This window comes from Hydra vulgaris, chromosome 13 (assembly GCF_038396675.1).
Source record: "Hydra vulgaris chromosome 13, alternate assembly HydraT2T_AEP".
Taxonomy (NCBI): Eukaryota; Metazoa; Cnidaria; class Hydrozoa; order Anthoathecata; family Hydridae; genus Hydra; species Hydra vulgaris.
In genome coordinates, this window is record NC_088932.1 from 24,236,384 (window position 1) to 24,260,018 (window position 23,635).

Below are 23,635 nucleotides of genomic sequence, written 5' to 3' on the forward strand. Positions count from 1 at the left end.
TTAGTTTCTCTAGCCATGTGGGGGTGTTCTGATCCTTAGATTCTCTCATTGTGTTTGTTCAGTTTCCCTGAAACATTAAACGATGCCTCATCACTAAAACAAACTTGTCTGAGGAATGTTTCATCCTAGGAAATTCAGTTAACTGCAAGTTATTTATGTTAACTGCAAGCTCTTTTCGTCTTGGTTTATCATTTGGCTCGAGTGCCTGTAAGAGTTGCACTTTGCAAGCATACAATCGCAAGTTCTTGTGTAGGACCTTGCGCACTGTTGTGCTTTTCCGACATTTTTTACTAATATTATTTTAATGTTACACACGTTTTAATAATATTTATGATCTCTATATAACAATATAGATATTCTTCGCAAAATATTTTTTCAAAATCTGTTCACTATTGGTTTTATTGTTTTTAAGAACTTGTTCACTTTATGTGATACCCGACCCAAAACACATCGTCTCAAAACCACCAAGGTTAAACAATATTTCTATAATTCTATATGATAATAAATGTTACATTAAATAGTTCTGCATTTAAATAGCATAAAGTTAAAAAAATAAATAAGTACAAACAGTAAAAAAAATCGAGGTATACACAAAATAAATATGTACAAACAGTAAAAAAAATCGAGGTATACACAAAATAAATATGTACAAACAGTAAAAAAAATTAAGGTATACACAAAATAAATATGTACAAACAGTAAAAAAAATCGAGGTATACACAAAATAAATATGTACAAACAGTAAAAAAAATCGAGGTATACACAAAATAAATATGTACAAACAGTAAAAAATCAAAATATACACAAAATAAGTACAAACATTAAAAATTGAGGTATTCACAAAATATATATTCGAAAAATTTAACTGATTAGTAAGAAATAGTCAAAAAGAAAGATTATAAAAATTGTTGATAAAAAATTAAATGACGTTTTAAAAATATTTAAATAAGTTTGTATTATATTGATATATTAAACTTAAAATCTAAGTTTAATATATATATATATAAAAAATTAAACTAAAAACATTGAACATCTTAAAGATTCGAATCTTCACAAACAACTGTCTTTGTTGTAAACTTCCTAAATAGATGTTTCTACGCCAGGCGCTTTAAATAATTCTTTTTTCAAAATATCACTTGTTTCAGACGACATGCTGTGTACCTTGTAATAACTATTTTCTTCGTCGATATCAAAACTTATGTAACTGTCACCTCGAGAAATTATTTCCTCAAAAAGCTTGCGCAACTCAGTAAAAGTTGGTCGCTGTAAAGGTGCTTCATTCCAACACTGTACTATTACGTCATACCTAAAAATGAAAAAAATCTGATGTTTTTGCAATGAAAATCATTTTCAAGGGTAATAAAAAAAAAATTAAAAAAAAAATTACATAGGTTGAGAGCAATTTTTTGGTCGATCCATCCTGTAGCCAGACTTTAAAAGTGGTAGTAGTTCACAATCACTTACTGTAGGATAAGGCGATCCTCCTGTATACCAAAAATTAACACAAAACTTATAAAATTTTAAATAGCATATAACAAATTGACAAATTTTACAGCATAGCTTTTTGCTTAAACGTACCTAGTGTAACAATTTCAAACAAAACAATTCCAAATGCCCACCTAAAATAAATTTTGAAACCATTTTATTATTAAAACAATACACACAAACACGTAAAAAACCAAGACACAAACACACGCACACACACGTACAAATATGTATGGGTATTATGGTATATTTCATTTTGAAAACTTAAATTCAGAGATTTTTAAAAAAGAATAAAGTATAACGAAATTTTTTATAACGTAGAAGATGACCTTCATAGTAGATATGAATAAGTTAACTCACAATCTCAGTGGATCTATGTATATATATATCTATGATCACTCCTTCAAAAAACTAGATAAAAGAGAAATATTTACCATATAACTATCAAAAATGGAACAAAGACATTTGCCAACAGAAATTCCCTAGAATTCTCTTGTTTTAAATTTCATTTAAAACAGGAGAATTACAATTCTGTTGCTTTAGGTTAGATCAGAAACTTTGTATTAATAAATGAAATAAACTTGCGATAACAAACGATACAAAGCGTTAAGAAACAATAATCTCATTTAAAAAATCTGGAATCCCTACCATTAGGTATTAGAAGTCATTAAATTTAAAAGATTTTGAATAATAACAGAAAACTAGTTTTAATTTAAAAAAGAAAAACGATCATAACCGATCTAGAGCAACAGAATTAAAATACTTTGTTTAACTTACTTCTCGGCGCAGCGCCTTGTTCGTCAAGGTTCGTTATTCAGAGTTATAGAGTTGAGAGAGGGTTGTAACCAAAATTACAGTAGCCTCCTCAACTGTAATGACCTTCTATGCCTTAAAGAGGTAAATTAACTTTAAAAAAAAAAAAAATTCTGTAAAATAATGTAAAAACTTGATTTTTTTAACTAGTTTTTAGATGTTTCAAACGTTGAACTGATTTTATAAGAAAAAGTTTACCTAAAGCCAAAAATAAAGATTTTATAAGAGATTAAAAAGGAGCATTTTATGATTATTTAATTTTCTTTCAAATTTATTTTATACAGGGTTTCTTAGCCCAATTTGACCATGGGTGCATTTTGACATTGTATCATTGTATTTTGAAAGTGAGTCACTAATTTTTCATTAAATTTCATTGATTTATGAAAATATTTTTAAATAAATTTTGATTACTTTATCAATCAAAAATTTCTTCGCAATTGAGACATCTTGGAATATAAGACCACATATTGCGAACTAGTGCAGTCTGTGACAAGACTTAAATTGAGGACATTAACTTAGCCTCATTTCATGGATCTGTTTGTTTAGTAATTTCTCTTCTTTTGTTAAACTTTCAATAGGATCAAGAAATGATGAGTTTGATGGTAAATACAACAAGTTCAATTGCCCATCTGTAATTACATTTTTAACGCTTAACATTTAATGAATACAGACATTGTCCATGACAAATATAGTATTATGAATACCTACTTTTTAGATATTCACTTTCATTTCAATATGAAAACAACTGCTATAGTCATTGCTCCAATTTAAGAAACAAAAAATGCAGTTAAGCATTTAACCAGAAAGTTGAAAACTCTTTCTTTTAGCAATGTTTACCAACGTTTATTGGGCTACAGCCAACATCAAACCTCAAACCTCTTGTTTCTTAGTCAGAACTCTAACCATTGCTCCATGGCTGCTCTAAATGAGCTTTAAGTTTAATGGCATAACCTCTTTGTGTCTCATTGATGTCTTTAGTATTTTGAAACTCAGGATTAATTTAAAAAAATTAAATTAATCCTGAATTTCAAAATACCAAAGACACCAATTAATCAAAGAGTAAAGTCATTATTGTGCAATAGTGGAAAATTGAATCTTGATTCTGAAATCAAGATTCAATACCTTTGATTATCTTACTAGGGATTCTGTTCAAGGAAGTTATACAATCTACATCAACCAAGATTTGATTATTTTAACTTGTTGTTTTAGAAGCTTTAATTTTAAAATAGAACCTCAACAATTTTCCAAAATTAAAATTGCTTTGGTAAATTGACAATTATTTCATAAACAATTGTACATTTGATGCCAAAAACTTAAGATATTTTTTAATATCTTTTGGCTTTCATATCATCACTCTTTCTCAATTAAAATTTTTTACTTTTTTTTTCAGCACTTAAATTTTGTGGATATTAAATCTTGTAAAAATGGAAAATACTTCCTGTATTTAAAGCTTTTAAAATCGAATAATCTGTATGAATAAATAATTATAATAATTTATTTGTAGCTTTAATGTGATTTAACAATTGAATAAATTAAAAAAATGTTGTCAAAGATCAATAATACATTGTCAAAACACAATGTCAAATTCAATACATAGTCAAATTAGTATTAGTAATTGCTGTAACTGGTGTAAGCCAATGAGTGTGGTATTAACAGACTATGACAGCTAATTTGCTTTAAAACTGATTGTGCGTTAACCAACTTGCTTAGCAAGCTATTTCACAATTATCAAATTTAATAAAAAATTTTAACAACATGCTTGCTTAGTGATTTCTTTAAGCTATTTAAAGCGCTGACATCTCGTTTGAGTTTGTTGAAGACTATTTTTTTAAATTGTTTCCAAATTGTTGAAACCGTTAAAGAATTTAAAAAGTTGTCTCCTCTTCGTCTTCTTTTTGCCAAGGTTGTCAATTCAAGAGGCGATTCTCATAGTTTTCTTGAATGATGGCATTAATTGAGTTGCACGATGTTGGATTCTTTCTATCAAATTAATTTCACCCTTTTGAATAACTAACAGTTATTGCACAAAAGAAGCATAAAGTATTTTCAGAAGTCTAATATCTAAACAAACAAGGCATTTTTTAATCTGAACCAACATTTGGTCGGCTTTTTCTATGCATTTTATTACATGATTTTTCCATTTCAGATTGCTTGAGAAGATTACTCCAAGATCACTTTCAGATTCTGTTATGTCTAACTTTTGTTTATTGAAAAAAAAGGGTGATTTTTTGTTATTCTGGCCAAAGTGCATGACCATACATTTAGAAATGCTCTTGAGTCCATTTAAAAGTTAAATCGAGATCTGATTGCAAAGAAAGTGCTGATGCACAGGAAAGTGTTTCATTCAAAATTTTGGTGTCATCTTTATACAGCTTGTTTATGTTTTTTAGAGTTTCAAGCAAATCATTCATAAATAGAACGAAAAAAATGGTCCAATTACTGAACCCTGTGACACACCACTGGTAATTTCTGCCCAAGAGGATATAATTTCACAAATCACAACTTTTTGTTTCCTTTCTTTTAAAAAGGCTTCAATCCATTGAATTGTTGACCAGATATTCCATAAGCTGATAGTTTAAGCAATTTTTTATGCGGTTTTACATTTCAGATGATCTAAATAGCACTGGCAGTTTTACATTTTTGCTGATCTAAATTGCACTGGTTTCAAATGACTCTTTGAAAATATATGTAAGTGGAATGGGGAAGGTTGATGCACAATTTTTAAAAATAGCTGAATGTAAATTATTAACACCACTTGATTTGTCTTCTTCCAAATTTTTTAACCTTAAAAGAGCATCTTCATATGCAAAATCTTTATTTATCAATATATATATATATATATATATATATATATATATATATATATATATATATATATATATATATATATATATATAAATATATAGTTCTATAAATTGTTGCATTTGGGAGAACGGAAGGTAAAAAATGATTCTTTTGTCAACAAATACGTCACTTTTAATTACTTTTGACTTTAGTCCAACATTTCCATATTGTCAGAAAGTTAAAACCATTAATTTATTTACAAATTATTTGTTTTTTAAAAAAACCGCAAAAACATAAATTTAATTGACCAGAATGTTTTTAAAAAATTCTTAATTTTTTTTAAAAAACAAACAATGTTTTTTTTTTTTTTTTTTTTTCATAAAATGTTTTTTTTTTTTTTTTTTTTTTAATAAAGTGTTTTAATAATTTAAATTTTTATTTTTTTTACTGTAAATCATGCACGGAGTGTTGCTACATCGACTATCTTATAGCCTGACTCGCAACGGAGTGCTGCTACATCGACTGACAAATAGCCTGACTCGCAACAGAGTGCTGCTACATCGACTATCTTTTAGCCTGACTCGCAATGGAGTTATGCTACATCGACTGAGGGTTTGGTTGGGGCAGGCAGTCTATCAAGTAATAAAAAAAAATTCTGGTCTTGCATTTTAATTTTTACTTTTTGTAAAGAAAATACGGAAAAAGTTTTTGACAATTAGTTAGGAGTTATATATATATATATACATACATACATATATATATATATATATATATATATATATATATATATATATATATATATATATATATATATATATACATATATATATATATATATATATATATATATATATATATATATACATACATACATATATACAAATAATTTTATACCGCATTTTTGCCGTATTGGGAATTTTTATTGTTGTTGTTGGAGAAAATGTTGGGAATTTTCAAGAAAAAGTCCGAAAAAACTAAAAAAAAACAACAAAGGTCATTGACTTTTAGGAATTTTAAGCCCATTGGGAATTCCGCGTTATACGTGGCACCATTGGGCTAGCTAACACCCTGTGTGTATATATATATATATATATATATATATATATATATATATATATATATATATATATATATATATATATATATATATATATATATATATATATATATACAGTAGTGTCCAAAAGTTTGCGGACAGGAAAAAATAATTTTACTTATTTATCAGCACAAACTTCACTAAAGCCAACATATTATATACCAATAAAAAAAAATGACAAAGGTCATTGACTTTTAGGAATTTTAAACCTATTGGGAATTCTGTGTTATATGTGGCACCATTGGGCTAGCTAACACCCTGTATATATATATATATATATATATATATATATATATATATATATATATATATATATATATATAGTAGCATCCAAAAGTTTGTGGACAGGAAAAAAAATAATTTTACTTATTTATCAGCACATACTTCACTAAAGCCAACATATTACACAGGTCAACAAAAAAATTTTTTTTTTCTGGTGCCGAGCAAACAATTTGTTTTTTGTATAGCATTTCTCATTTTGATTTCAAATATGTAACTCTTTTTTTACCATCACGTCAAGTTGTAAAGATATTTAGGTTCAAATCTTAAGTATTTAGGGTAAAGTCCCTAATATTGTCGAAAAAAAAGTTATTCAGAAGTATGTCAACCTGGGTCTCAAAAGAAGCGGATTTTCATAGAGATTTTAGAAAATATAAATATTTTCCTTAAAATTTATTGACAAAAAAATTATGTAAAAAAAATGCTAAAGACTCTTAAAAAAATTTCAACAGAATGTTATTCAGCGATAATACATAAAAACCCAGGTTGACATACTTTTGAATAACTTTTTTTTCCGGCAATATTAGGGACTTTACCCTAAATTCTTAAGGTTTGAACCTAAATATCTTTACAACTTGACGTGATGGTAAAAAAAGAGTTGCATATTTGAAATCAAAACGAGAAATGCTATACAAAAAACAAATTGTTTGCTCAGCACCGGAAAAAAATTTTTTTTTGTTGACCTGTGTTATATACCAATAAAAAGGTTTTCAAGTTTAGAATTATGTTTTGAACAAATAATGACTATCTAATTAAGATTTTAAAATTAGTATACAAATCAATAATTTTTGATAAGTTCAAAAATTTGCGGACAAAGCATTTTTTTATATATAGTAAAAATTTTTCAACAATATTTAATAAACAAATTTAAACAAAAGCAAAATCAAATTAGTATTTTGTAGGATATCCTTTAAAATCAAGAATAGCTTGGCATCTATTGGGCATAGAGTCAACTAAATGAATGCAAACATCAATGGAAATTAAGTCCCATATTTCCTTAATTTTATTAAATCAGCATAACTTGTAGGCTTGATTCCTTTTATTTGATTATCAACATGTTCCCATAGATATTCAATGGGATTTAAGTCAGGTGATTGGGATGGCCACTTCAAAACATTAACTTTACTCTTTTTGAAAAACTCTAAATTCGATTTGGCTGCATGTTTGGGATCATTATCCTGTTGGTATATCCATCCTCGAGGCATTTTATCCTTTCCATAAGGTAACATAATAGTTTTACATATATCTTGGTACTTTTCTTGGTTTTTTTTTTTTGTATAGCCTGCTTGACAATAAGAGACCAGTCACAGATAGAGTAAATATACAAATTAGGTTTGAAAATCTTGTATTTTATAATATATTTAATATATAAACAATAGAAATAAGGTAAACTTAAACATTTTACCAGTGCAACCAATTAACAAAAACAATAAAGCAGGAATTTTGTAAGTTGGATCACACAAAAGCAAATCAATTAAAAAGTCACTAAATGATGAAAGAATATTTGATGAAAAAGATGAAACTGATTTGATGAAAGAAGCAGCAAGTACTTTCGTAGTGATACTTTTCAATAATTCATTGAAGAAAACTAGTAAGGGACAGTAAAACTGTAAGCTATTAGTCTGTTAGAATAATATCTTGTATTAGTCCACAAACTAACAAAAATTTCGCAAAATAGTCCACAAACTAACAAAAATTCCGCAAAAATTGCCTTACTAATGTAATAACAGACCATGTGAATTAAAAAAAAAGATTAAAATCTTACTGTTATTTTGTGCAAATATATGATTCAACAGCTTTAACATTTGATTCTACAGCTTTAAATATTAATACAAAAAAGCAAGATTGAAACCAAATGAACATCAACAAAAACCTACTTTCCATTTCAAACTTCGCATAAAAAATGTATAGAAATTTATGTTATATTTAAAATTTAGGTTTTATTTAAAATTTAGGTTTTATTTAAAATTTAGGTTTTATTTAAAATTTAGGTTTTATTTAAAATTTAGGTTTTATTTAAAATTTAGGTTTTATTTAAAATTTAGGTTTTATTTAAAATTTAGGTTTTATTTAAAATTTACGCTTCAAACTTCCATTCAAAATGTATAGAAACATGATATAAACATAGATTAACATTTGAACCAAATTATTCTATTCAAAGGAATCAAAAATCTCCATAAACCCTGAACTGACCGTAAGGCATTAACATAATTTTAAAAATTCATTAAAAAATATTTAGCAAGGAAATTCTTACAAATATTTTTATCACCGTTTTAGTTTTAGTTTTAAAAAATACCCTAAAGAAACCAAACAAAAACTACAATGTTCTACTGCTTAAATTTTCAAAAAAGTTCAATACTACAAAAATTAAAAATAAAATTAGGTATTATCAATAACTAAATGGGGCTAATCTTATCAGCCTCATGTTGGTTTCAGATTAAAATAAAACATATTTTACATTTTGTTGTTATGTAGCCTAAAAAATAATTCCTACAAACTTATTTAATGCAATGACAAAATCAATTAAATTTTTATTTTTTTACTATAAACGCAATTGAACCTGAAAATTTTCTTTTGTAAACTAACTTGTTCACTATATTGCTTGTCCTCACAACAGAGTTGATATATATATTGATATATTGATATATATATTGATATATTGATATATATATTGATATATTGATATATATATTGATATATTGATATATTGATATATATATATATATATATATATATATATATATATATATATATATATATATATATATATATATATATATTAAAAGCATTTGTATATTTTCATTATTGTAGGTATATGTAGGTATAAAGCATTTGTATATTTTCCTTATTGTAGGTATATAGCACTTTGTATGTGTCAGGCAGCCTCCTCCTGACTATTAAACCTATGGATATGCTTCTAGCAACACATAGAAAAAATAAAAAATAATAAAGATTTGAAAATAGGAAAAAATTTACACATCACTGTATGATGTAAACATATGATCAAATAATGCTTCCACTGCCATCCACTTGACTGGTAAGCGACGACTTTTGCAACTTAGATAAGTTAAATTTTCATCAGATTTTCGAGTCAATCCAAAACCTGATATTTTTACATTTTTAGTAGCACCAACTAAGATATTTCTTGCAGCAAGATCACAGTGAACAAGTTTGATACTTGAAAGATACTCCTGAAAGAAGATTCTCATATAAAAAGCCAAGAAGAAATTGAATTAAAACAAATAAACAAAAACTTAAAACACTCATACCATTCCCGATGATATTTGCAATGCAAAATTAAGCAAATCATTAGGAGTAATTATTTCTGATGACAAAGATTCATTTTGTATTAATTTAACTGTCTATAAAATGTTTAAATGAAATAAGTTAATTTACATAATTAATAATAAATTATTAAATAGAAAATCAAAAATTAGATAATAAATAAATTGAACAAAAAAAAAACCTCAAGATTCTTTGGATTTTCTGTGCTCATAAAGCTTTGAGTTTCCTCTGTACTTCTGAGCTAAAAACCACATGCATGTTCTATTTTAATTAATATTAAATGACATTTCAACATTATCATTAAAAAAAGTAAAATAATGCAAAATAAGCTACATATAAACCAAGGATGATGTCGATGAGTCAAAGATCAAGGTTTTTTTTATTGTAAACTCAATTAATTAAGTTGAATGAGTTGGAAAAGTGCATTCATATTATAGCAAATTTATCAAAATAATATCAAAAATATAATGTTGATGAGTCAAACATATTCGGACCTGACCTGTTTGTAACATCAGCATAGGTGTTCTCCTGTTTTCTAAATCTTCCAAAATCCTTTCTTATCTTCTGCATTATCTGAAAGATTATAACTTATCTCAAAATTCAAAATTGCTCCTTCTCTGCCTTACAGGCAACATCTTTGGCTAATGATTGGTCAGGTCACAACTTACAGGTCACATCTTACAGGTGATCAGTTACAACTTACAGGTGATAGCAACAGAAATAGTTTCCCAAAATGTTTGTTTTACAGCTTTAACACAAATCCAAACTGAATCCAAAGTTCAAAAGTTTTTTAACTAGTCATTGAACATTTATCTTCAATGAAATATCAAATAAAAGAAATGTCTATATTTGGAGAAATAGATATTTTTCTCTATCAACATAACAACAAAATTTTGTTTAATATTTTCTAGATTAAACTGTTTTAATTTTATAAATCAATGTTCTGACAAATTATCTTAATTTAAACAAATTATGCAACTTATTGAGATTTCACACTTTTGAAATTCTAATTAATCTCAAAAAGCCTTAAAATAAAAAATTTGATCACGCAGGGTGAGTTGAGAACTGGAGGTAAAACACTCTTAAAAAAGCAGCCAGTAACCCCCAGTTGAGCGAAACTAATTTTAAAGAAAAAAAAAGTTTTAACTTTAATTGGATCGTAATATTTAAATTTTCAATTTTCATCCTAATATATTAATAAGTTTTAAGTTAATATAATAAGTTTTAATGCCCCTCATTTCTTGAACATTCTAGATTTTAAACATTTTGAAAAAAGCTTGAAGAAATCTAACTTGGTCTAATATAGCAATGGTTAGACAGGATGGTATTTTGAAATCTCTGAAAACCATCTTGTTATGTCAAACTGATGCTTTCACAGCTAATTGATGTTTTTAAATATTAAAAAAGTTAAAATTAATATAAAAAAAATTGAAATGCTTTTTTTTTTTATATTCAATATTATAATATCTTAAACTGGTAATAACAATTTAAAGAAAATTTACTTTATTGCGAGTATTTCTTAAGAAATGCAACAAATTTCCATTTTCCATATACTCAAGAACTAAACACAATGGCTTTTTGACTTTAGAATAACCAATCATGTTGACAATATATTTATGATATCCAATTCTTTTCATTAGATCTATTTCGTCACAAAAATTGTCAAACTCTGATTGATTTGCACCATCTACAAAAATTATTAAACAATAACAAATGCTTTAAGAAATAAAAAGTGTTGTAAATAAAAATAATAATAACATTAATTAAAAACGTTAATCAGAAACTTGAATTATAATAAAAATGTAACTTTTTTTATTATTTATATAATTATTTATATAATTTTAATTTTTTTTTAAATTTAATTTTGCTTATTTTGAGATTGAACATAAGATACTTTTATCTGACTTAAATCCAAGCAGTTTTTCGAAAGAAAAAAATCAAAAAACAGTTTTTTTCTGAAAAAAAATCTTTTAAGAGTAAAACTACTATTATTAGTTTGATATTTTTATTATTTTTTTTTTTTATATCTACTGATAAAAAAAAGAAGGTAAATAGAAAATAAAACCTTTTAAAAGTTTTACAGCAACAGTTAAATCATTTTTGACATCATCTGAAACAAACTGAGATTGTTTTGCATACATTGTTTTAGAAAGGACTTTTGCATTGATTTTTGCTATAAAGACATTTCCAAAAGCACCTTCACCAATTTTCTTATCGAAAACTATACTTTCAGGAAAAATCCAACATGGTGTTGATTTAGAACAATCAATGTTGTGTCTAAAAAATAACATAATGTTGTGTCTAGAAAATAACATTTTCGTTTAATGTCCAAGTTTAAAATGATTGAATGAGTTTATAATAATTTTTTTTTACATACTTTACAAAGAGCACCTTTTAGTAGCCTTGGGGTACATAAATTGTTTTTGTTTTAATGTCCATCAATAAAAAATTTAATTAGCATTGTTTCCCAATTATGACTTACTACCAGTGGGGAGCTGGAAGAAAAATTTATGGCTCCAGCTCAATTTTTTTTTTGAATATATGGCTCCGGCTCTGATTTTTTCAAGCCAATGGCTCTAGCTTCAATTTTATTAGAAATAATGGTTCCAGCTCTCAAGTTTTTTGCTCTAATTCTGACTTTAACAAAGTTAATGGTATTTGAAAAATTTTGATTACCAGTAATATATCCAAAAATTTTTTGGGCATACCGGATCTTACCTCCGCGGACACATTAAGGACCTATTTATTTTTTTAGTATACCACTTAACAATTGGTAGCGTCAACATTTCTGGATCTCAAGTACCAATTGGCATAAAAAACATTAAAACGCTACCAAAAACAGTCAAACGTAGCCTCTACACTTTTAAAAAAAACAAACTTATGTAAGTATTATATAAGTATTGAAATACTTCGAGCTGGAGTTGGGGCTAAAAATTTGGTTACCCATACTGGTATACCGGTGTCAAAATCAGCCTGAATACACCACTGATTACATATTTTATGTATTTTATGTACTTTATGTATTGTAAAAAATCAATTTTAGGAAAATGTACTACCTATATGTATAAAGGGAAAACCTTTACCAAATTTAAAAACTAATTAAAAAATAAATAACATTCACCCATAAATGTAAGAATCTGCATTCCACATTACTTGTCTTCTAAAATTTCTTACAACAACAACAACAGCAACAGAAATCATGATAACAATTATAATAGAAACAACCAATACTGGAATCGCAATTGCAGCTAGGTATAAATATATCAGTTTAAAAAACAGAATTTTTTTTTTTTTCAAATGATATTAAAAATAATAACTTTAAAGTTATATTAAATATAACTATGTTGTTATTACATGCAGTTATTGCCAAAAAATTTCTACACCTAATATTTATATAAAAAACATTTAAAATAAATTTTTGTGTTATATAGTATAACATTTATTACAAGAAAACATTTGAATTTATAAAAAAATACATGAATATTAGACAGATCATTTGCTGTATTGTATATGCTTTTATAAATGAAAGGAAAATTTTAAAAAACTAGATTTTACAAGAATGTGATTTCAGCGGAAACAAAGCCAAATTACAGTAAATACCAAGTTTTTATACATAATAGCTAATAAAAAAAAAAGTTTATATACATAAAATGCTAATAGTATCAGCATAGGTTGACATACTTTTGAAGATTTTTTTTTTTTTGATAACATTAGAAGCCCATCAATATATATAGTTGCATACATTGATGTATAATGATTTTTAATCAATATAGGGATGTCAGTATAAGATTTAAGAAATAAAAAAGTACATAAAGTAGTTTATTCAAGTAACAAAAAGTATATTATTCATGTTTCTGAATGTTTTAATTGTTATACTTAATATATATGTAAAAGTTTCCAGCCACATGATAAACATTAATGAATAAATAATGATAAACATCAGGGATGGGGAGTTCAAAAAAGGACCGCAGCCATTTGAAAGCCACAAAAAGATTACTTTATCCTAGTTTTTGGTATCCAGGAGCTGTAAAAATATAAATAAGTTTATAGACTACTAATTGTTGCTTTAATGTTTATTAAACATTAAAGCAGTACAACAATCAAAGACTTACAAATAATATATAAATAATAAAAAAGTGATAGATAAATGAATCTTGAACAATATTATTTTAAAACACTGTTGCAGATATGGTATGTAAATCAGAGATAAAGAAATTAGTGTTTCATGTGCATATGCACTTCTACTTTCAGCATTTTAATTTTAATTTTTTTGAAACATAATATAACTTGCGCTATTAGGTATACTTTTAAACTAAAAAAGCATTGTACTCAAAATGCTAAAAATTTTTTTTTTTTTAAACATCTTCGCTTCCAACAAGGCTGCAAGCAGCCACTAATTAAAGTTGAAAGTTACTGAAAGAGAAAAGATGAAGATTGTAGAGCAAGATAACGATTGACGGACAACTTAAAGGATTGCAAATTATATTAATCAGGAAAACAAGATGAAGGAAGCGAATTCCAAAGAGCCGATATTTGAGGAAAAAAACTAGACGAATAAGCGTTTTTGGAGCACCTAAGAACAGTCACAGAAAAAGGATGAGACTTAATTGAATAACGAGTAATACGAGAATGAATTTTAGTAGATGGCACAAGAGACGCTAGCTATTTAGAGCAGTGCCCATTATAGTATTTGTAGAAAAGAGAAAGAGAAGCAACATTACGACGATGTGATAATGGTTGGAGGTTGGCTGCAAGAGCAGGTCCAACTATATCACCAATGAATTTTTGCACCTTGTCTAAAAGAGAAAGGGCATCATAAGAAGATTCACACCAGATATCGCAACATTATTCCATACAAGGCCGGATTTGAGATTTATAGAGATAAAGAATAAAATCCGAAGTAAGAAAGTGTCGAGCTCGATAAAAAGATGCAACCTTAGCATATACTAATTTTGAAACTGATTTGATATATGGCTCCAAGAAAGATTGGATGTAAGAGTTAATCCTAGAAGATGAAGAATAGATGACTCATCGAGTACATCACCATTCATAAATATAGGAAGATCTAAATTATTGCGATAACGATTGGCTGAAAAAAATTGAGTTTTATCTGTATTGAAGTTCACCAGCCACTGTGAGCCCCATGCTGTAGCAGAAGTGAGATCCTTTTCAAGCTCAAATGCCCCCTCCAAGCAATCAGAGAGTGTTGGTTTCTTATCACGACAAGAATAAATGGTAGTATCATAGCAAACAATGTCACCTTAGATGTGTCAGTTATGTCATAAGATAGAGTATAGGTCTTTGAATCTTTTTTGGTGATTGTCTATATATAGAACCTCGTCAGTAAAAAGTTTCATAATTTATTTTAACTGTCTACGCTACTTTCTATGCCTACAAAGTGAATGTAATTTATCATATTTTTTAAAGTAATATTTTAACAGGCTGCTGCAAGTGCTAAAGTAACTTTTAACAAATAATTTTAATTTTTTCCACAAGTGGTTACTCTAAGTACACAAAAGTAACAAAAAATTGTCACGGCTTGTCTGTTGGTAGTGAACTGTAGCACACTAAAGTTTCCAAAAAATTTTCTAATATTGCATTATTTAGCAACTTTGAGGTACAAGAACTCAAAAATTGTTTAAAATCAGTAAAAAAACACCTGCAAAAATAGATTATTTGGGTTAAAACTATTAACATACACAATTTCAGGTGATCGGCTATTTTATTTACAAAGTTATGCTCTGTCAAAAATCAAAAAAAATCTACTGAAGGCTCCAGGTGCTTAAATTTTTCAGATTTTTGTCCATAATAAATCAATCATAACTTTTAAATGGTTTATATAGTCACAACAAATTTTAAAAAACATAGACATTAAAGAAGTTTCAGTATTAGTTTCAAAAATTTATTCATGAAATTAACCACCTAAATCAAATATTATCTTTAAATATATATCTATATAATAGTTTATATATATATATATATATATATATATATATATATATATATATTCATATATATATATATAACATATATATATATATATATATATATATATATATATATATATATATATATATATATATATATATATATATATATATATATATATATATATATGTATATAGATATATACATGAACTCATGATCCTTACATGAACTCATACCTTACCCATGTGCTATGAGACAAAAAGAGAAATTAAATATTAGAAAGAAAAATGTTTAAAAAAACAAATGATAGAGTTATTCATAAAGTATACAATAGCGTTTATTATTAATGAAACAAATACAAAAAGTCTAAAAAAAAAATAAAAAATGAATAAAAATCTTTAAAAGGTATAAAAAAAAATAAAATAAATAAAAATCTTCAAAAAGTATTAAAAAAAATAAAATAAAATAAAAATCTTTAAAAAAAGTAAACAAGAACAAAATAAAAGAATTCTTAAATGAAAGGAATTTCTTAAAACTCATAATGTTTACTTGATTTCCTGCTTTAAAAAATTTTTTAACACATAATTTTTTGATTATTTTTAATGCTAACCAGATATGAGTGGCATGATATTTTGTTTAAAATTTATTTAAAAAAATAGTTTTTGAATTTTTAATATTATAACATCTTTACTACTTCATATGCGTAGTGGTGTAGCGGTAGAACGCTTGCCTCATAAGTGAGAAGTTCTGAGTTTGATCCCCTCCAGATCTCTGGCAGTACCGCGCTTAAATTGTTTCTCTGCGCAGCGGCCTTGTTCCTCAAGGTTCATGTTCCAGAGTTATAGACTTGAGAGAGGATTGTAATCACAACTTTAGTAGCCTCCTTGACTGTAGTAGCCTTCATGGCCTTGGAGAGGTGAATTCAAATTTAAAAAAAAATCATTTAATACTTAATTTAAAAACGAAAAAAAAAGATCTAAACTAATGACATAAAATAAATTGATTTAAAATTATTGTTTTAAATAAATAATTAAAATCTTTTCATAAAAATTTTTTTAATATAAAATAAAAATATTTTGCATATCATACCAGTGGCAAAGACAAGTATAGCAACAAGTAACATAAAAATTAACTGAAAAATCCAATTTTGGTTGTTTACCTAAAACAGAAAATAGTTAGATTATACTAAATAAATTATTCCCCACAATCAAGAATTATAACTTTACTAGCATGAGTTACCCGGCGTTGCCCGGGCCAATATTTAAACTGGCTTACCTGATATCTGTACACAAAAATGGGCCCAAAAAATGGTCCCCTCTGATCCCGGGGTCAGGGGGCCCATTTTTGGGCCCCCTTGACCCCGGGGGTTGGGGTACGGGGTCAAAACCCAGCTAAGAACCTTCTCCTCCTCGAGGACTACCCCCATGCCAAATTTCATCGAGATCGGTCGGGCGGTTTGGATTTCTATACAGAACAAACAAACAAACACACACACACATTGCCCTTTATATATATAGAAGAGAAGACAAACAAACAAACACACACAAACACACATTGCCCTTTATATATATAGCTGGAGTTACCCGGCGTTGCCCGGGCCAATATTTAAACTGGCTTACCTGATATCTGTACACTAAAATGGGCCCAAAAATGGGCCTAAAAAATCGGCCCAAAAAATGGTCCCCCCTGACCCCGGGGTCAGGGGGGCCCATTTTTGGGCCCCCTTGACCCTGGGGATCGGGGTACGGGGTCAAAACCCAGCTAAGAACCTTCTCCCCCTCGAGGACTACCCCCATGCCAAATTTCATCGAGATCGGTCCGGCGGTTTGGATTTCTATAGAGAACAAACACACACACACATTGCCTTTTATATATATAGAAGATAATTTTTTTTTTACCCTTTATTAAATATGAAAATAAAATGAAAGTTTTGTTGTAGTGCAGTAGTAGGTTCTTGCTTTGTAAGTGAAAGTACCAAGTTCGATCTATACAACATCCCTAATAGTATTGCACTTAACTTTCTCCATGTAGAAACTTTTTTAACTAAGGTTTGCGTACCAGAATTGTTAAGAGAGGGTTGTAACAACAATAAAAAAAATCCTCCTTGATAGGGTTGTTAACATCCTTTTTTTCCATAGGAAAATAGAATCAAAATTAAAATTTAATAAGATAAGCGCTGCGCTCTCCTACAGAAAAAAAAAAGACAACCCAGCTTCTGACTGTAGTGGCCATATCAGCCATGAAGAGGTAAATACAGAAATAAAAGTGATTTTTTCTTATGAATGGTGTTGTTTTTACATGACTTCACAATAAATTTTCATAATGTTAAAATAACAATAATAGTAATAATAATAGGGTCAAATCATTATATTTCAACCAATTAAAAGAAAACTTTGTGGGTCACCATCTCTGATTTTCCTGATTTTTACATATTGTTATGTGCATCATGTAGATAGGTTAAATTTGAAATTTCAGACTTCCAAGTACAACGGTTCAGAAATTATAGCCTTAGAAACATGACACAGTGGTCCCCCTCAACTTACACATAGTCAAAACAGACTGTTTTAGAGCTGTATAACTTTTTTCTCACTTTTAACAAGTGTCTCATTTTTTCTAGAACTATTTTCTGGATAGTTTTCTCTTTAAAAAAGGGGTTTTTATTATCTTGTGTTAAATTAGAAAAAAATTATGATCTCCTCAACTTTGGACTTTTTAGACGAGTGGACATATTGCTTTTAGATATATTTAAGTTCTAAACTGCAACAAGCTGCCTATATTTTGCCCATTTATTGCAGACAGTAGTAGCTAATCAGAAAACCTATCTGTAAAGACTTGTGGATGAATAGAATAATGCTACAGTTAGTTTCATTTTGGCATATTTTAGCAATTTTATGATTTTTTCCAAAGTTAATGAGGTCATAATTTTTTTCTAATTTAACACAAGTTAATAAAAACCACATTTTAAAAGAGAACTATCCAGAAAATAGTTCTAGAAAAAATGAGACACTTGTTGCAAGTGAAAAACAGTTTATTTACATTAAGGCCATCCATAGAAACCTGAAGCATTTTTTCAGCATTTAAACCAGTCATGCTGGATTTAAACATATTTAGAATATCTGGGACTGCAGCTTTTCCCATGACAGGCCTTGTTAAGAAGCGTTACGCAGCTCGCATTTTGCTTGCGAAAAGGCAATTTGCCTACGCGTTCAGCAGTTTTGCGCTACGCAAAAACTTATATCTTTTAGAATATTTAAATTATCTTTTGATTGTTGTTAACGTAACGTTTAATCAGAAAAAATAAAGTCGTTAGTAAAAGCATTTTAACCGCAATTGTAAAGTAATAGATTTTTTGTTAAAGAAACAGTTTGTTTCATAATTTTTTTTTGTTGTTGTTAAAAATAAGTTGAAAAAAATAAAGTGTTTTAAGTTTTATCTTTAAGGAATTAAATATATAAATTCCTTTTAAATATAAAAATTATTTTTAGTCATAATAGTTTAAAAAATAACGTAAAGTTTTAATGACGTTCGTTTAATTTATGAAAATAAATTATGATCACGAATATGTTATCGTTAACTGATAAATAACAAAAAAAAAACTCTTTATTGTTTAAAAACATTATTAAAAAGTGTTCACAAATTAAATAAGAAAAATTTTATTAACAGTTAATAAAATAACCAAAAACCAACTGTAAAATCATAAGAAAATAAACAAACATTGTTTTACGTTTCATGAAAAAAATACTTTTTTTTTAAGATAAAATTTAGTTCATATTTGAAAAAAATAATAAAAATGATTTTTTAAATAAGAACTTAGATTTTATTTGTAACTTTTATTATAGTGAGAAAAAAACAAACTGTCTGTATGATTTTTAACGCGTTTATAAAATAACTTTAATTACAATGCGGTACTTGAAAAGACGTTAGTGACGCAATATAACTTCTAACAATGCAAAATATATTTGCTGAGTTGAGTTACTTAGAAATGCGTTACGCGTTTTCGCTACGCAGCGAAATCTCGTAACAAGGCCTGCCATGAACTCTGAAGTATAATATCTACAAACAGTATTCCTCTCTTCATTCCAATAGCGCACATGTAAGTCCATTTGACCTTTCTTTACAACTTTATTGTAAGACTCATCAAAAAGACATACAAAGTTATCCAGCAGGTTAAGATCTTTTATCAGAATTGTTTTAAAATAAGAGGCAAGACCATGAGTTACAATAAAGCCAGATTTTGTTTGATCACATGAAAAGTTGCTGGCAATTTTGCTATCTGGAAACATCAAAGCAAATTGTTTAGACTTATTCTCACTTGATCTAAAAAAGTATTTGCTTTGAACAATATTTAAACACTAAATTAATTCTGCTTTCAAAACTGCTTCCTTCTGAAGCATATCTGAAATTATACATTGATGAGGTAGGCTTCTGTGGTACTGATTGCAAACTTTCTTTGCACAAAACAACATAACCCTCTTTAGGCAATCACTATATGTGCTTTGCTCCTCTTGCACGTACATCAAGAGCCTTTATACCCATGCCTGCTAATGAGAGTGACTTAAAACAAACTTTGAGTCTTGCAAGGCTGGGATTTTTATCTTTCTGAAATCAAGAAGTGTAACTTTCATTATTTAACCAAATATTCCAGAAACTACTTTTATATTTAGGCATCTAAAGGTAATTAGTGAAAAACATATAACAATCTTTTTAATATAAAGTTTGTTCAATATCTAGCTAATGGTTTTTTCCCTAAAGTATATATATTTAGTTGTAATTAAGTATATATATATATATATATATATATATATATATATATATATATATATATATATATATATATATATATATATATCAGGCCTTGTTACGAGATTTCGCTGCGTAGCGAAAACACGTAACGCATTTCTTAGTAACTCAACTCATCAAATATATTTTGCATCGTTAGAAGTTATATTGAGTCACTCGCGCCTTTTCAAGTACCACATTGTAATTAAAGTTATTTTATTAACGCGTTAAAAATCATACAAACAGTTTTTTTTTTTGTCACTATAACAAAAGTTACAAATAAAATCTAAGTTCTTATTTAAAAAATCATTTTTATTATTTTTTTCAAATATGAACTAAATTTTATTTTGAAAAAAAATATTTTATTCATGAAACGTAAAATAATGTTTGTTTATTTTCTTATGATTTTACAGTTGGTTTTTGGTTATTTTATTAACTGTTAATAAATTTTTTCTTATTTAATTTGTGAACTCATTTTAATGTTTTTAAACAAGAAAGATTTTTTTTTGTTGTTTATCAGTTACCGATAACATATTTGTGATCATAATTTATTTTCATAAATTAAACGAACGTCATTAAAACTTTACGTTATTGAATTAACAATAAACAAAATATCTTATTAATAAAATATTTACATCAAAATAAATCGTGCATTTTTTAAACTATTACGACTAAAAATAAATTTTATATTTAAAAGGAATTTATATATTTAATTCCTTAAGATAAAACTTAAAACACTTAATTTTTTCCAACTAATTTTTAACAACAACAAAAAAATTATTTAACAAACTGTTTCTTTAACAAAAAATCTATTAGTTTACAATTGCGGTTAAATGCTTTTACTTACGACTTTATTTCTTCTGAATAAACGTCACGTTAACGACAATCAAAAGATAATTTAAATATTCTAAAAGATATAAGTTTTTGCGTAGTGCAAAACTGCTGAACGCATAGGCAAATCGCCTTTTCGCAAGCAAAATGCGAGCTGCGTAACGCTTCTTAACAAGGCCTGATATATATATATATATATATATATGTATATATATAGCTTTAATTGAAAAAGAGGGTCAATAAATACTCATCCCTTATAGCATGGTATTTACTTGTAAAGAAAACAAAGCAAAATTAAATAAAGAAAGTTAAAGTTAAATGCAAAAAGCCAAAAAAAAACCATTAAAAAACTTACTATAATACTTAGAGGGCTGATATGCTATATACATTTATGTATATACATATATGTATATATATAAATATATATATATATATATATATTTATATATATATATATATATATATATTTATATATATATATGTATATATATATATATATGTATATATATATATATATATATATATATATATATATATATATATATATATATGTATATATATATATATATATATATATATATATATATATGTATATAAATATATATATATATATATGTATATATATATATATATATATATATATATATATATATATATATATATATATATATATATATATATATATATATATATATAACAAGAGTATAGGATTTTAACTCATCGAAGATTTTAACTCTATAGATAAGTATAATCCATTTGCTTTAATAAAATTTCCTAGATGATAAAAAAACAGAAAGTAAGGAGAAATTAAGGAGAGCAATCGAATTTTAACTTTTTTTAAGGTTATTTAAGGACTTTTTATTTTTATTTTTTTATTTTGACTATTTAAGGAGTTTTTTTTTTTAAGGATATTTAAGGTTTTTAAATGTGGGAACCCTGTAATTACAACTAGAATAAACATATCAACCCTCCCCCCCCCCTCCAGCATTGTATGCAATTTGTTCCTTTTGTAATCTTTTTAAGATCGAACTACCTTTTTTTTATTGTTTGTTGAACTTTCCTTTGTTTTTTAACAGGTTGTTGAGAATTGTGTTCCATACATGTTAATTGCATAATATCCTATTTTTTGAATAATACTTTGTTTTCGCAGCTATCACAAAACTTCTCTGGCAGGGATGTGGAGTCCCAAAAGGACTCCGGCTTTATATCTCTACTTTTTCCAAGTCTGTAATGTTCAGAAGCTTTAGAGCTTCTGAACATTACAGACTTGGAAAAAGTACATATATGGAACATATATGGAAAAAGTAACATAGCAGATCATAAGTCAACATGTTTGTTGACTTATGATCTGCTATAAGAAAATAATTTATGAGATTTAATGACTTAAAACTTATTGTTTTTAAGCCCGGAGTCCTGGAGTCCCGGAGTCTTTGTCGCCATTATGCTTAAGGACTCCGGGTTCAAAAAATGATTGTTTCTCTAACCTTAAAGTATTTATTTTTTTCCTATTAGTAGTCTATAAACTTATTTATATTTTTAGAGCTCCTGGATACTAAAAACTAGGATAAAGTAATCTTTTTGTGACTTTCAAATCCGGATTCGTTTTTGGGACTCTGCATCCCTGTTCTCTGGTAACAAAATCTAATTATACTTTTGCTACACTTATAAATTAGGAAATTAATCAACTTACTATCAATTTTAAAACAAATTATTAACTTTCCAAACATTTCTACAATTAATATACCTTCATGTCTATTTTTTTACGGCCTAATGTATTGAAATAGGAGGTTGTCTCATGATAAAAAAATTTACCATGCACTCTTTATTAGGTGAAGAAAATACTGGCTAACATATCAGGTGTTTATTATATTATAGTAAAATGCTTATAAATTTACAATTTAGTCCAAATTTGAAATGACTTAATAATATAGTAATATGTTTTTATGATAAAAATATCAATATATAAATGTTTTTAGTTACTATATCTTTAATGAATTCTTTTACTTTTGATATGCCATTTAGAGACTAGAATGTTGACTTAAAAAGGAATAGAAAGAATTAAAAGGCAAAAATGTGGTTTTAAAAGAAGAAGATTTATTTAATAAAAAATAAAAAAACTTATTATCTTGAATAATAAAACACAAATTTTAAAAAGTAGATAAAATGTAAATTTTCTCAATGATCAGAAAGGATTGCATGTTCAAAAAATGTTGCGTGAAAAAAAATTTGCAAAATAGATAGTAAGAAAATAATTTAAAGGTTATAAGATTCCATTAGGAAACAAACAAAGATTGGTTAGTAAAAAATTTGAGGAGACAATAAAATGTTTAGATAATTGTGATAATGGAGATAATA

General features: G+C 26.8%; 1 protein-coding gene across 2 annotated transcripts in view; it reads right to left on the reverse strand.

Moving 5' to 3' along the window:
- Positions 1–470: 470 nt before the first annotated feature.
- LOC100199224 (proto-oncogene tyrosine-protein kinase receptor Ret) overlaps positions 471–23,635 on the reverse strand; it is a 28,255-nt gene continuing 5,090 nt past the window's right edge. Inside the window, exons 3-12 of one of the 2 annotated variants that reach the window (XM_065816874.1) lie at positions 16,760–16,829; positions 12,864–12,990; positions 11,808–12,019; positions 11,245–11,429; positions 9,924–9,983; positions 9,727–9,819; positions 9,434–9,648; positions 1,579–1,619; positions 1,388–1,484; positions 471–1,306 (exon numbers count right to left, since the gene is read on the reverse strand). In XM_065816874.1, coding sequence (XP_065672946.1) covers positions 1,081–1,306; positions 1,388–1,484; positions 1,579–1,619; positions 9,434–9,648; positions 9,727–9,819; positions 9,924–9,983; positions 11,245–11,429; positions 11,808–12,019; positions 12,864–12,990; positions 16,760–16,829 — 1,326 coding nt within the window. In that variant the 3' untranslated portion in view covers positions 471–1,080. The remainder of the gene's footprint in view (positions 1,307–1,387; positions 1,485–1,578; positions 1,620–9,433; positions 9,649–9,726; positions 9,820–9,923; positions 9,984–11,244; positions 11,430–11,807; positions 12,020–12,863; positions 12,991–16,759; positions 16,830–23,635) is intronic. The other variant, XM_065816875.1, reaches the window with a different exon arrangement.